The sequence below is a fragment of the Triticum dicoccoides genome, chromosome 7B (assembly GCF_002162155.2).
Source record: "Triticum dicoccoides isolate Atlit2015 ecotype Zavitan chromosome 7B, WEW_v2.0, whole genome shotgun sequence".
Classification (NCBI taxonomy): domain Eukaryota; kingdom Viridiplantae; phylum Streptophyta; class Magnoliopsida; order Poales; family Poaceae; genus Triticum; species Triticum dicoccoides.
This window is the reverse complement of record NC_041393.1, coordinates 401,804,153-401,819,631: the sequence shown is the minus strand read 5'-3', so window position 1 is coordinate 401,819,631 and position 15,479 is coordinate 401,804,153. Positions and strand designations below refer to the sequence as shown.

At 51.1% G+C, this 15,479-nt stretch overlaps 1 protein-coding gene across 3 annotated transcripts; it reads right to left on the bottom strand.

The window, feature by feature from the left end:
* Positions 1-1,688: 1,688 nt before the first annotated feature.
* LOC119338369 lies at positions 1,689-14,896 on the bottom strand. Of its 3 annotated transcripts, XM_037610683.1 has the most exons (11): positions 14,439-14,896; positions 12,310-13,585; positions 12,164-12,222; positions 9,272-9,393; positions 8,984-9,173; positions 8,122-8,906; positions 3,057-8,040; positions 2,879-2,989; positions 2,469-2,783; positions 2,350-2,400; positions 1,689-2,045 (listed from the first exon to the last, which is right to left on the bottom strand). In XM_037610683.1, exons 1-6 carry the CDS (start codon positions 14,817-14,819, stop codon positions 8,484-8,486), a joined length of 2,451 nt encoding a protein of 816 aa, XP_037466580.1. In that variant the 5' UTR covers positions 14,820-14,896; the 3' UTR covers positions 1,689-2,045; positions 2,350-2,400; positions 2,469-2,783; positions 2,879-2,989; positions 3,057-8,040; positions 8,122-8,483. The 3 variants fall into 3 exon arrangements, with proteins under 3 accessions (XP_037466580.1, XP_037466579.1, XP_037466581.1); XM_037610682.1 differs by having other exon boundaries at positions 3,057-8,906; XM_037610684.1 differs by lacking the exon at positions 2,879-2,989 and having other exon boundaries at positions 3,057-8,906.
* Positions 14,897-15,479: the final 583 nt, after the last annotated feature.

The following is a 15,479-nucleotide window of genomic DNA, read 5'->3' as shown; positions in this document are numbered from 1 at the left end:
AGTACACGCATCAATTTTTTTCTAAATGTTGTGGACGTGGCAAAGCTTATCCTAGAGATAGACTCAAAAACAGCGGTGGCTAAAGTAAGAAGCTCAGAAATTGATAGATCAATATGTGGCCTTATTGTTGAGGAGGTAAAGGAGCGCATGCGGTGAAGGGAGGAGTTCAGGGTGGCCTGGGTGAGATGCTCGGCTAATGGAGCTACTCATTGGGTATCGAAGAAAGCTTGTGTGAATAAGTTATGTAAAATTTGGGTCAGGTACCCCTGGATTATGTTCGTAATGTTTTGGACCCGGATCATGCTAAGATGAATGAATAAAAATAGAACACATTCAAACTTAAAAAATATATTTTTGAGTTGTCAATAACATTAGTGTTTGATAGTAATGATATGTGTTAGCTGATTGTCAAAAACAAGATGTGTGTTAGCTGATTGTAAAAAAAGATATGTATCAGCTGAGACGGGATTGTTCTTAGTTATTTTAGCTTCGTGAGTAGCATCTTATTGTTTTTCAGAAGCCCGTGACAATGCACATGCATTCTGCTAGCAATGATTAACAATAGACTTTGCATTATTTGCAACTCAACTCAATGATAATAAACATGATGTACGGCAGTACTGGGATGTGTAATAATCTAGTGTAGCATGTATGAAATGATGAATAACGGTGGTCTTGCCACAACAATATCGTGTCAACTCTATATGATCATGCAAAGCAAAATGTCAATGAAAAATGACATCTCTAGTCATGTAATGCAAACGACGATGAGTGTTACATTGCAATATATCTTGAATGACTATAGAACATGATAGCTAGGTATGTCGGGTTTTTTCAAAGCTATTTGAGTTTTTGTGTGGAAGAACTAGAGGAAGCCCTCCCACGGGGTTTGGATGTATCGGCGAAGTATGCAGCATGTCTTAATGTGAGAGTGGGCAATACTCAATACCAAAGAGACTAGCAATGTGAAGGTAAAATGGAAGCAACATAATATCAATATCACATTAATCATAAAGAACTCAACACTTATTACAAAAATGTCACATAGTTATCTCATGGCATCACATAGCCAAGCAACTCCTAGGGAATGGTCTAGCGTAGACGTGTGCATGGACAACCTACTAGCGGCTCGGACTCTGGGCCAGGCTCAGCTCTACTTTTCCACCCAAATCCGACCTCAAAGCCCCCCAAAAAGACCAAAATGACCAAAATATATATTTTATTAAAAATAGGTATAATATGTTATTTTCATATCACAAAAGTAACTCTTTTAATTGAGAAACTGCATCGTTCGTGTGTTTCAGGCTGTGCTAGGCTCGGGCTTAGGAATTTGAGTTCGGGCTTAGCCAAGCCTGGCTCAAAACCTGGTCCAACCTGGCGGATTATCAGATCTAGTCTGGGGCTCAACCACGAGGAAAATGTCTTAGTTTTTTTTTTTTGAGGGATAGAAAATGTCTTAGGTTGTTCTAAAACTGTCTTTTGCAATGCTGGAGCTCGAGCCCAAAATTGCAGCTGCGGCTTCTCACCATTTTCCTCGGAGCGCTCCAGGGAAGCGCTGCGTGGAGCCAGCCAAAAAATTGGGTTTCCCTAGGAGTTGCCGGAGCAGTTGGAGCTGTTGTTTGGGCTTCCACTTCCCCGGCCGAAGCTGTTGGAGCTGCCCAAACAAATACTCCCTCTGTTCAGAAGTATAACTGCCAAAACATCTTACATTTCTGAACAGAGGATGTACATAAAAAATACACCTAAAATAATATTCCCTCCGTCCCAAAATAAGTGCCTCGACTTTGTACTGGCTCTAGTATAAATATGTACTAAGCTCAAGACACTTATTTTGGGACAGAGGGAGTAAAACTGAATAACGCACAATATTTCCATACTCCAATATATACAAAAAACAGTGTGCACAAAATGAAAACAGACTATCTGCACAAAGCAATTGCGCCGAAATGCGACTCCTGTGCTCCTAAATCCTAATCACCACTATGCTCCCCACTGTCATCTTCTGCGGATTGATATGTTCCATCGTCAGTAGAATCCGATGTATGCTGCAAAGCATAGCATACAATGTTTCGTCGTCAAATAACACACGAGAGAAAGCCGAACTTGATGGAGTAAATGTACATCTAGAACCGATGACAAAGATAAGTTTCACTAAGCGTTACTTTCGCTATTCATCTCAGGATGGACTTAGTGTGCAGCGACCCCCCAGGGGAAAAGAGAGAATTGAAAGCCACACAACTGATGTAACATGTATAGCAAGATTGCTTCCAGGCAAGGCATGTTGTAGTATTAATGACTATCTATTAAAAAAATGCACATTCAGAAGGAAGAACGAATATGAACATCCACCTCGTGTGATGCCTCGTCATCCTCAGCCCCAGGTCCAGCTGCTGAAGCATGCTGCAGACAGGCACATCAGTATGAAAAATATGAACCTTCATTTGGGCAATAAATCAACTAAAATTTACCTGTGAAACATCCGATGATGCCATGCCACGCATACTCTTTTCCAAAGACTGAAACCTGTTCTCCCAAGTTTCATTCATCTGCCGTGTGGCGTGATTGATCATCTCCTGCACCTGATCCTGTGTGAACAGCTGCCTTCTCTTTCGACCTAAAGAACCTGGGATGGACTTTGACAAGTTGCCTATCCGACCTTTGTCAATGATACCAGGGAGTCCATAGTACCTCCCTCGGTTACGGCCCCCTACCTCCTCCGACCATACAACATGGGGGTCTAGTTCAGTATCACCTGCCTCCTCTAAACGCCTCTGGAAGGCCTCCTGTAAAATATATAGCACGCAGATTCATTGAACTGAGTTCTGTGACATCAGTATGATTATTAATCGACTTATGATGCAAATGACTGAATACATACCACAGTTCGCCTTGCTTTCTCGGTAACAAATACCCCCTTACCGCCGCCATGTTTATGGGTCTTATTAAATAGTTCAACTTCCGATACCGACTTCCCACCATTCTCTATCATCTATTTCAATTCAATAAGAGTCATATGTAGGTGCCTAAGTGTGTATCAGGAAAAATGACAGTCTTACCATAAGTTTGCGATGCATGGTTATGCTCCGGGAGCCTGCTGTGTGCCGGGCGGAGCCTCCTGTGAACCGATTCTTCCTCATCAGGGCAGAGAATGTCACCCCGGTGCTGCATACCACCGTGTGACTGCCAGTTGGCATGCCAAGTGTAAGCGTGTGTGGTCCCACTGTTGCCGCATAGGGCCCGGGCCAGTTGGCGTGCGTGTGTACTTAAAGCCTTGGAGATGGGCGTGTATCGGCAAGTCTGAAGAAGTAAACTATTTCCCCTCCTCTGTTCTCTCCTCTGCTCATCCCCTTCTCCAAGTTTATCTCATCCCCCTTCCCCAGATCCCCCTCTGCCTACTCTGGTCGCCTGCGACACAGATCGGGGCGTTACAATTGGTAATCAGAGCCTCCGATCCTGCCCCAAATTTTTTTTCGCTGCTGCCTCCTGATTTGGATCGGTAACATCCACCGCCTCGGGTGTGACTTGCTCCGGCGAGATCACGCAAAATCCCCGGCGGGGTTCGATCTAGCAGGGGTGCGAGACGGCACCGTCCAAGCCCTCCGTCCAGACCCGGCAGTTGCTGGCGGCCATGGACGACAACACCACCAGCCTCAAGGCCATGATGGAGACGATTCTCGCGCGCCTCGACGAACAGAAGGTCGACAGCGACAAGCGGCTCGAGGCGCAGATCGCCTTCAACACCCAAGTCTCGCAAGATCTGCGCTCCCTCGCCAAGCAAGTCGATCTCACGCAGGCGGATGTCGACGAGACTCGCAAGGCGCTGGAGAGATCGCCCTCACCGTCGGAATCGCACTCCCCGACCGTGCTCCATCCACCACCACCACCACCTCCGCGGCCCCAGGCCCCGGCGCCACAGCACCAACATGGGCCGCCGCCGTCTCCGCGCCTCTCAGACCAGCGCCCGCCCCTGTTGGCCACAGCACCACAACCCGGCGTCCAATCCCAGCACCAGCAGTACCACCAGATCGGCGAGGCGCACCACCAGCAGCAGCACCACGGTGACCACTACGTCAAGCCGCCGAAGCACGACTTCCCTCGCTTCGATGGCAGCGCGCCTTACCTCTGGCTCGACCGCTGCCGGGCGTATTTCGACCTCTACCATGTGCCGCCCGCGAGTTGGGTGACCACGGCGACACTATACATTGAAGGGCAAGCGGCTCACTGGCTTCAGGCATTTCGCCAAACACATGGCGGCCTCGGTTGGAATGCGTTCTGCGCTGCGATTCAAGAGGAGTTCGGGGTCGACGAATTTGAGATGGAGATGCACAAATTGTTGCAGCTCCGTCAGATTGGCACGGTCAGCGAGTATCGCAAGGAGTTCGATACATACATGTATCATCTCCTGGCACTCGACCCATCTCTCAGCAACAAATTCTTCATCACTCAATTTTTGCTGGGCCTCAAGGACGAGTTGCGCGCAGCAGTCCGGCTGCAGGCGCCCAACAGCATCACGCGTGCGTCCATTCTCGCACGCATTCAAGAGGAGGAGCTGAACACGCCCAGGGCGCGTCCACGGCCGCAGCCGCAGGGCCGCCCACCACCACCTGTGCCCGCCCGACCGCCGGCCACGCCCCGCCAACAGCCCGACGACTACGCCCGTGAACGACAACTCAAGGAGTTCCGGCGCGCCAACGGACTCTGCTTCAAGTGCGGAGACCGGTACACTCGTGATCACCGCTGCAACACGCAGGCCCAGCTCCTCACCATCCAAGTGGGCGCATACGGGGAGCTGCTCACCGACGACACCGTGCACGCACTCGACCTGCTCGATGCACCCCAACAAGAAGCACCCCCTCCAGAGTGTTGCACAATATCAGCGCACGCCCTGGATGGCTCGGAGGCGCCAAGTACAATCCGTCTCCGCGCGCTTGTGGGCAACCAAGTTATGCTCCTTCTACTGGACTCTGGGAGCACCCACAGCTTCGTCAACAAGTCGTTCGTCGAGCGCGTTGGGGCGACAACGCAAGAGATCGCCACATTGGATGTGCGGGTGGCCAACGGCGACCGACTAACCTGCTCGCGCCAAGTTTCGGAGCTCCAGTGGTGGATGCAGGGCCACACGTTCTCGACGCCGATGTACCAGCTCGACACAGGCGCATACGATGGAATCCTAGGCATGGACTGGTTGGAGAAGAACAGCCCAATGACTTGCCACTGGCAGGAGAAATTCATCTCCTTCCTGCACGAGGGTGAGACAGTCAAGCTACAAGGTGTTCGTCCAAAGTCGACACCCACTCTCGCAGCGGTGCAACCGGCAGAACTATGCAAGTTGATCGCCGGCAATGATATCTGGGCAATGGCCATGGTCGAGATGCAGCCCCCCAAACCAAGACCACGCAAGCCCTCGCAGACGCCCATCAACGATCTCCTGGAAGAATTCAGCGACGTGTTCACCGCACCCACCGGCTTGCCTCCTCACAGGCAGTATGATCACGCGGTCACATTGGAAGATGGAGCCCAGCCAACCAACACACGGCCCTACCGCTACTCTCCATTGCAAAAGGACGAGATTGAGCGGCAGGTCAAAGAAATGCTCGACGCCGGTGTGATCACGCACTCGGTCAGTCCATACGCGGCGCCAGTTTTGCTTGCGAAGAAGAAGGATGGCACCTGGCGATTCTGCGTGGATTACAGGCGTCTCAATGACGTGACCGTGAAGAACAAGTTTCCCTTGCCCGTCGTCGACGAGCTACTCGATGAACTTGCCGGAGCGGCTTTCTTCTCCAAGCTTGACCTGCGCGCAGGCTACCATCAAATTCGCATGCGCGAACAGGATGAACACAAGACAGCATTCAAAACTCACCACGGCCATTTCCAATTCAGAGTCATGCCATTCGGGTTGACAAATGCTCCGGCCACGTTCCAATGCCTGATGAACGCTATCTTCGCCAAGTATACCCGTAAGTTTGTCATCATTTTTCTTGACGACATCCTTGTTTTCAGTGAGACACTCGAGGACCACTTGGAACATCTCCGCATCGTCCTCAACTTGCTCCGCGAGCACCAGCTATATGCCAAGATGTCCAAGTGCTCGTTCGCGCAAGATCACATTGATTATCTGGGTCACGTCATCTCCAAGCAGGGCGTCGCGACTGATTCTGAGAAGACAGACGCCATGGCGCAGTGGCCTACTCCAAACAATGCCACCGAGCTCCGTGGCTTTCTGGGGCTCACCGGCTATTACCGCAAGTTCGTCCCCCACTACGGGATCATTGCCAAGCCGCTAACCCAGCAGCTCACCAAGAAAGGCTTTGCATGGCCCGAGTCGGCGCAGCTCGCGTTCGACACGCTCAAGAAGGCGATGGTGACCACGCCGGTGCTCGCCCTTCCCGACTTCGACAAGCCTTTCTCCATCGAAACCGACGCCTGCGACACCGGCATCGGTGCCGTGCTCGTCCAAGACGGTCACCCCATCGCATACTACAGCAAGGCGTTGGGCGTGAAGAACCAAAAGCTCTCCACCTACGAGAAAGAGTTCTTGGCCGTCATGATGGCCGTGGACAAATGGCGCTCTTACCTGCAACGCGGGCCGTTCACCATTGTCACGGACCACAAAAGCTTATGCACGCTTGGGGACCAGCATCTGGTGACCGATGTCCAGCGCCGCGCCATGTCCAAATTGGCCGGCCTCCAATTCAAGTTCCAGTACAAGAAGGGCGTCGACAACAGCGCGGCGGATGCTCTCTCTCGCGTGGGCAGTCACTACAGCGCCAATGCTCTGTCCCTCTGCCAGCCAACATGGATTCAGGAAGTGGCCAATTCGTATGCCACGGATCCAGATGCCCAGGAAAAGATTCAGCAGCTCGCGCTGCACAGTCCGGACGACGAGGAGTACGAGCTGTACCGTGGAGTCATTCGCCGTCGCGGGCGGCTGTGGATCGGCGCAAACACAGCCCTGCGCACCAAACTGATCAGCGCTCTGCATGACAGTGCCGTGGGGGGCCATTCTGGCTCGACAGCAACTTACCACCGAGTCAAGAAGCTGTTTGAGTGGAAGGGTCTGAAACATGATGTTGAAGATTATGTGCGGCAGTGCCAGATTTGTCAACAGGCGAAGCATGAATTGCATAAACCAGCGGGCAAGTTGGCACCCCTGCCCATTCCGACAGCCCCGTGGCGTGATCTGACAATGGACTTCGTCGAGGGCTTGCCCAAGTCCGAAGGGTATGACACGATCATGGTGGTTGTCTGACCGTTTCACCAAGCTTGCACACTTTGTGCCCCTGCGACACCCATTCACGGCGACACGAGTGGCAAGAGTGTTCTGGGACAACATCGTCAAGCTGCACGGCATTCCCTCCTCCATCGTCTCCGACCGCGACAAAGTGTTCACCAGCGTGCTTTGGCGGGAACTGCTAGCCAGCGCGGGCACCAAACTCCTCTACTCCACTGCCTATCACCCCCAGACGGACGGACAAAGCGAGCGCGTGAACCAGTGCATGGAGATGTACTTGCGCTGCGCTGTTCACGACACTCCCACGCAATGGTGTCGCTGGCTGCCCTCTGCAGAATTCTGGTACAACTCCTCTTTCCACTCTTCTCTGGGTTGCTCTCCGTTCAAGGCTCTGTATGGGGTGGATGCCAACGAGGGCAGCATGGCAACATGGCCGGCAACACAAGCATCATTGCCGGAAGGGGAGCAGTGGGATTGGGCACTGCACAAGGAAAACTTGCAGGCACAGTTGACTCGGGCGCAACAGAAGTACAAAAAGTTTGCAGACAGAAATCGCACTGAGCGCGTCTTTCAGGTTGGGGAGCAGGTACTGCTGAAACTGCAACCCTATGTGCAGAAATCGGTGGCCAGCCGCCCGTGCGCCAAGCTGGCGTTCAAGTTCTTCGGACCATTCACCATCAGCGCCAAAATTGGTCCCTCGGCATACAAGCTGGAGCTGCCGCCCGACAGTCGCATTCACCCTGTGTTCCATGTGTCCCAGCTGAAGCCGTTCACACCCAATTATACACCAGTGTTCTCCGAACTGCCTGCGACCGTCGACTTATCAGCAGTGGACTCTAACCCAGTTCAGATTTTGGATCGGAGGATGATGAAGAGAGGAGACGCACCAGTGGTTCAGGTGCAGGTGGCATGGAACACAACTCCTCCGTCGACAACCTGGGAAGACTATGAAGTTCTTCGACGTCGCTATCCACAGTCACCAATCTGGGAAGACAGTAACTCCGAAGAAGGGGCCGTTTCTCAAGGCGGGGAGAATGTCACCCCGGTGCTGCATACCACCGTGTGACTGCCAGTTGGCATGCCAAGTGTAAGCGTGTGTGGTCCCACCTGTTGCCGCATAGGGCCCGGGCCAGTTGGCGTGCGTGTGTACTTAAAGCCTTGGAGATGGGCGTGTATCGGCAAGTCTGAAGAAGTGAACTATTTCCCCTCCTCTGTTCTCTCCTCTGCTCATCCCCTTCTCCAGTTTATCTCATCCCCCTTCCCCAGATCCCCCTCTGCCTACTCTGGTCGCCTGCGACACAGATCGGGGCGTTACAGAGAACTGCAAATTTTCTTCTGAAGCCCAGTGCTCACATAGCATCTCCCACCACTTTGGCAGCATCCATTCAGGAGGGAACTGCTTCCACTGAAGAGGGTCGTCATCCTCATGCCCTACACCTGCCGGGTCTCTGCGCGGCAGCTTCGACTTTTTGCTAGCACCCTTGTCATCCAAATTTGACTGTCCATTGGACCTGGTAGCATCCGAAGCTCCTTTCACTTTCCTTGATGCAAACAACTTCACTCTAGCCTTTCGCTTCTCATCACACAGGAGTCCAGTGAACTGTCTGACTGTTCTGCGGTCGAATAGCTTCAGGCACTCTGCCTCCCGCCCAGGGGCCCACTTGTAACGTCGCTGCAGTCATCAAAATAGAAGGGTGTTCAGACATACTTGATGAATCTACAAAGACATTCTTGGATAAAGTTTCTTACAAGGAACTCATCCAAGATGATAGCCCTTCTATCCGAATGATACTGGTGAAAGTGGAGAACCAATTGTTCTGGGTGTACTTCGTTTGTTTGCTGACAAGCCATTACGTAAGTTGACCCTGGGTGCCACTGCTTGAGAAGTAAAGTGATGGTAGAGGCCACCTTGGGACAAGGAGGGTCGATATCCCATGTGCTGCCAGTACAAGTCAATATGCTAAGTACATGAAAGATTATATAGTACAAGTTGACCCCAGGCATCTGATGAAAATACAATAATCTGAGAAGACTTACTCCACATTAGTCGGAGTCAGCACAGGCCTGTCAGCTACCCTACGTGGTTCAGTGAGTTTTGCAGGGCCCCTCCCCTTGCGCACTTTAGATTTCATATATCCCATGCCAGGAGCATGAGCATCCTGCATGAAATCAATAATGCAATCACTTAAAAAAAGAATGTTTGTGAACACATAATATCGGTTACTCAAATAAATTTCATTGATAATCATGAAGAATCACAGTTACTCAAAAAATAACGATGAATTCACAATCAGGACTTAGCAACCAAATTGAGGAAATTATATTGCTACTTGCTAACAGTGCATCACAGAAACAACACATGACCCTATGGTAAAACTAAATCTGGGCATGGGCAGCCCGGGCCAGGCTGGGCTTGTCAGTCAGGGTGCGCTTGGGCTTTAATGCGCAGCCCGGTATATTTCTTAGGCCAGGCTCGGGCTTCAATTGTCAGCCTGGTCCGAAAGTGGATAAAACATGTGCAGTGTTGGGAGCCTGCGCTTATGGGCTGTGGCCTAGACCAACAAATTAGCAGACCAGCACCATATCCCTCCGTTTCCACCGTATCGTAAGGGCATCTCCAACGCAGACCCTCAAACCAGCCCCATCCGCTCGGACCGCGCGGTCCGGACGTGTTTTACCATCCAACACAGTCCTGTATCTGCCCGCTGGCTGGTCGGGGGGTGCGGGCGTCTGGACAGCAGCCATGCACGCATCCGACAGCCGACAACCCTGCCCCCCCCCCCCAAAGCCCTCTCCCTCGCCCACACCCTTTCCCGCCCGAAGCAGTCAACGCCGCATTCATGCTGGCCCAGAGCAGACGCGACCTCTCATTGGAGCCGGCACTGAAGCGGCGCGGCGACCGAGAGCGCCACCCGCGCCGCTTCCCAGAGCACACGCCTTCTTTCCGCATTCAAACGACAACCACTCGTCTGCCCCCCTCCATTAAACATGTGTGGTTGCCGAGGAACCTTCGGCGCCCACATGCGAAGGCCACCAGTCCGTCCATCTGCTGGCCAACATTTACCACCTCGCCGCTTGGCCTGGCATCCGCCTGCTATTTAAACGCCAGGCCCGGCAACAGTCACATCCAACCTCCTTCACTCCCTATCTCCTCTCTGGCACCACAACCGCCATGGCCTTGAGCTCCAAAGCCCTGTGGGAGAGCCTCTCAGACGAACACAAGAAGGAGAATGCCATCATTGCTGCCGGCTGGCAGGCGGATGAGCTCTCCGAAGGCAAGCATTGCAAACAAGCCAATTGAAGAGGCGGCCGACGACAAGCCGGCGCCACCGTCCTCGCCGGCCCATGCCGGCACACTACACCGACATGGTGTTGGAAGAGCGGGAGGCCGCATTCCGGCAGGCGCAGGCCGACCAGAAGTACAGCCTCCGTGTCATCGACGAGCACCAGCGCGCGAAGGAGCAACTTGCCAGCACAGGCATCATGGCGGACGTGGAAGTGGACGTGGACAAGCAGAAGGCACCGCTCCTGTCCTACCGCGCCGCCCGCGACATCCGCCGCGAGCGATAGTGGCACCGCGTCCTGCAGGCGGAGAAAGAAGCCATGTACAGGGAGATCAACGAGGCGGCGGCGGAATTTTACGGCGGCACGAACGATGTCGCCAGCTCCGTGTCGGCCGCGCCCCGATGCCACGACGACGAAGCTGACACATTCGCAAGCGCCGCCGGCAGCGAGGAAGAGTAGAGCATGGGAGGCCGCCGGCGCTTGGGTCCCACGAAGGCCACTCTTACTCCCCTCCCATTGAAACCAAGCTCGTCGGGCTCATCATCGTCGGCCGATTAGCCGCTTGCCCACTTCGCGGAGGTGGAACTTCAGTTTTCGGGGCTAATGGCCGGCCGGCGAGCTTGCTGCCGGACATGGGGAAGGCATGTCATGGGAAACATGCATCAGCGATCATTTAGACTAGGTTAGAATAGGGTTTAGTTCAAATATGTCAAAAATGTAATGCATGTGCTCCGATTTAGGTGAAAATCATCCAGTTTTATTTAAAAATTATCAAAGTTTGAATGAAATCTGTCTGGTTTGTTTAAATTTGCCTCAAATTTGTTTATTTTCATTAAATTCCGTTCGAATGTTTCCGAACATTTGCGTCTACAGTTGGATGGCCAGCTCCTGCATCAGTTTCCGATACTGTGTCCGGTTTGGGGGTCAGCGTTGGAGATGCCCTAACCCTAACCGTCACATGCATCTCCCCCAATCACCTCTTCTGCCCTCCTGTCTGTGTGTTGGCGCTCCCCTATGCTGCCTGCGCACCTCTGTGCCGTCACCAACGCTGATTGTATGTCTCCATGGCTCCACCTCGGACCAGCATCGACTGCGCAGTCGCGCGCCTATGCCTCCTCCCCAACGGCGACGGCACACCATTGCCAATCGCGTCCGCCTAGTCCCCGGCACAGGCTGTTTGCCTCGTTGGCAACCTCACCTGGTTTCTGGTAGCTATCTGGCGCATCGTCGAGGAGCACATCAGTGATAGGTCTGCTCATTATTTACTAGCGCATGGATGTGTGCGTTTCTTGTATAGCTTCTCCTATATAATCCATGTGACTTTTGTGGATGCTTTGTCTGCAATTCTTATCAGGTTGCCTGCGTTGCATTCGTGAAATATTGTCGGTGTGTAATGATGATAGTACTTGCTTTCATAGCATAAACAGTATGCATTTCATGTGTGGATTGAATGTTTATTGTGACTTGGGCTCCAGGCAGGGTTCCAGGCTTTGGGCTTTTGATCAGGCTAGGCTTGGGCTTGAGAAGAGAGAAATTTTCAGGCTTCGGCTGGGCTCAAGCTTGTTCTGAAGGCCAACATTTTGTAAGCCCCGCCCAGCACGACGAATGCCCAGGTTTAGCTGAGATCATGCGAGAGGGACATACCTGGGAATGGATAGTTTCTGGTGGTTCGCAATATGGTGGTGATCGATGAACTGATGATCCTGCAAGAGACCAAAATGTACAACAGTGTTAGATATCCTTTAAAAACAGTGCTGGAAAGATATCTATATAGTTGGGTAGAAACATACTTGTGACAGAAGGAACAGTGGTACTGGGCAAGCGGGTAGCGGTCAACAGCGGTGATGGTGTAGGATGACAGCAGGCAGTAGCTACGGCCACCTGCTGGAGAATACCAGTGCGAGACCGGTTTTCAATATAGTCCCTCTCATTTGGCGAATGCATGCGGCCTTTTGCTACACTCTTGTGTTGTCCTGCAGCTTTGTTGTGGTGACACTCAACTTCCACCTGCATGGGATGACTGTCATCTTGTATTTGTTGCCCTTGTGCACCATTTTTACGATGAGGGCAAATCCCATTGGAACTTCCCTGAGGAATCTCATGCTCCTGTTCTGAATTGAAACTCCGGTTAGCAAGAGCACCCATAGCATCTGCTGAGCATTGACAGTGGCACCGTGAAACATGGTTCACTGGAGATGTACCATGATCTCTAGAGACACAAGGCAAGGTTGCATCAATGTTGTCCAACACGTGTGATCCCCCTAGAGGTGCCTGCTTCTGAGATAATGAAGTAGGGTAAAGATTGGCAATTATTCTGTCAACATCTGCAGGATTAAACTGATTTTCATCCGGGGAAGAAACTGGCTCCTGAACAGTATTGCTATTTGGAGTATATTCTGGCTGGGCAGCTGAATACTTATTACATTTAGGATGAAGCTCTTTGTCTGAGCCCATATGTTTTTTCTTGCGCTTCCCACCAGTAGTCCAGCTGCTCCTTTTCCTCTTCTGATTCCGTCCAGTTGTGTTACCATGCGACTCAGTATGCACCTGTTTTCCAGAAGCAGTGTGACTCGGAGGCTTTACTATTTCCTGCTCCACAATACTAGCCACTGAAGCATGTCTAGCTTTCTGGTTTTCATGATTTCCAATGATGTTACTTTGATGCTGCCCATGTACTGCCTCTGTATGAAATGAATGAATGGAAGGCCCACCTTGTGATCGCAGTGCGTTGCTGACCTTACTAGGATGGTCCAGCACTATCCTCTCTGCACAAATGGATCCAGGACTAGCAGATAGATCACCTTTCTTCTTAAAATCATGTCTGGGAACAGTTCCATTGGGTAATTTAATGTGTGGCTCATCTCTATGAAATAACTGATCAACAGGTGCATCTTTTGCACATCGCACATGAACTGCTATCTTTGGGTTTGATCTGGGTGAATTGGTTGACTCTTCATGAACTGAACGAGCTAAAGAGGGTTCACGTTCCTGCTCAAAATGGATTGGTTTATTGTACCTTCCTACTTGCACCTGTCCCACGTGAATCGCTTGGCTTCTGGGCTCTTCCTGCACCCGATCCATGACAACACATGAAAAAAGTATGAAGAAAATGTCACTAGACATCACACAATTGCACATATACATATATATCGTAAAAGGGAAGTATCCCACTCTCAGTTATGATGTTTCCAGAAAGAACGACCCTACGGAATGTAATACTCAAGAGTACTGTCATATAATGGAATGTTTGGATACCAAAGAGTCAGAAACTGCTCGAAGGGCAAGAAGCAAAGCAATTTAATAATGCTTGGAAGGACCGGGTACCAACGGAATTATGTGATGTTGTACTTATTTAATAATGTGTACTTAATATAGAAATATATATGTTTGCTAAGTGCAGACGAACCTATAATCTTCTGAATTTTATTAAGGTATCACATATACATGACAGGATTCCTCACGCGGTCACGCCAAGCTAGTAAGTAAAAAAAACAAAGATTGAACAATATGTGCCTAAGCAGGAGTTACGAAAATAAATACTACTAGGATGCATCAGATAAAGGATGGAACCTCTTGGTCCCATTCAAGATCTCTACTGCCAATAGTTCAAGCAATCTGTACCTGCACACATGGAGACTCTCAACAAAATATGCAGTCACTCCTTTAGTCTATTTTAAATCTACAACTTTCGCTCTCAAGACAAGCACTCCATTATTTTATACTCCCTCCGTCCCAAAATGCGTCTCAACTTTGTACTAACTTTAGTACAAAGTTGCACTAAGGTTAAGACACTTATTTTGGGAAAGAGGGAGTAAAATTTAGATGCTCTGACACTAGGATTATACAGTCTTTCGTTTCGACTTTCCATTAACCCCATCAATCAGTGAAATGCACAATGTAAGAGCTACAGGCCGAGCACCTCCGACCGCCGCAGGGACGTGGACGCGATGGAAGCAACGGCCGCAGGCGAAATGACCTGTACGCCGGCTTGGTGCAGCCGAAGGCGGTCGCCGTCGGCTACGAGGTCGGAGGCGCACAGCGGGCAGGTGATGCGCCAGAGGCCCCGCGGCACGGCAAGCACAGCGCCGCATCCGCCGCACGGCATCTGGTCCCTAGCACCCCCGCCGTGGTGGAGCGGCAGGGCGCGGCGCGGGCGCGGCGGCGGCGGCGGCATGAGCTCCGGCGGGAGGGCCTGCGGCATGGCGCAGCCGGGGCAGGCGAACTCCGTCATCCCCTGCTCCACCTCCAGCGTCTCGCCGCAGCCGGCGCACCGCACCTCCAGGATCTCCGGCGCCGTCATCGGGAGTGAGGGGGCTTAGGTTTTGGGTTTTCCTACTCTTTTTGGTTTTCTTATTTTTGAGGGTATCGTTGGGGAAAGTGTGAGAGGGGGGGAGTCTGTGTGGTGGATGCGCGACGGATGAGAGACGGTCGACTCGCTAGCTCCGACGGGGTAAGCTGTCGGTGAAACGATAGAAGAATTTCGTTGCCGGCTTCAAATTGTTGGCGCCAAAGCTTTTTTTCTTCGCCGTCTTATATTTTTCTAACACGCTACAATTGCAGATACTCCCTCTGGTGCCTTTTAGTCTGCATATAAGTCCGAAGTCAAAGTATCTCTACTTTGACCAAACTTATAGAAAAAAGTTCAACATTCATAATGCTAAATCAACATTGTTAGATTCATTACGAAATGTAGTTTCGTAGTTTATGTATTTGATATTGCATATGTTGATATTTTTTAATATAAATTTGGTCAAACTTGGTAAAGTTTGACTTGACACAAATCTAATATGCGGAGTAAAAAGGACCTGCGCATATTCTATCCCTATGAACACCTTCGAGATATTGAACTGGTACAACATCTTGAAATTAACGAAGTTAGCACACGCATCTCGTAGTCGACAGGAACGTCTCCAACCACTGAACAAATGTTGCCTGGAAGGCTGAAATAAATCCAGAAAAT

Bases quoted from the DNA above. Each gene is read 5' to 3' on its own strand.
- LOC119338369 (XM_037610682.1), bottom strand. From the start codon at position 14,819: ATGACGGCGCCGGAGATCCTGGAGGTGCGGTGCGCCGGCTGCGGCGAG. The intron at 12,223-12,309 runs GTATGTTTCTAC...GGTCTCTTGCAG, and splicing joins CACTGTTCCTTCTGTCACAA to GATCATCAGTTCATCGATCA. The intron at 9,394-12,163 runs GTATGTCCCTCT...GATTTCATGCAG, and splicing joins CAGAAACTATCCATTCCCAG to GATGCTCATGCTCCTGGCAT.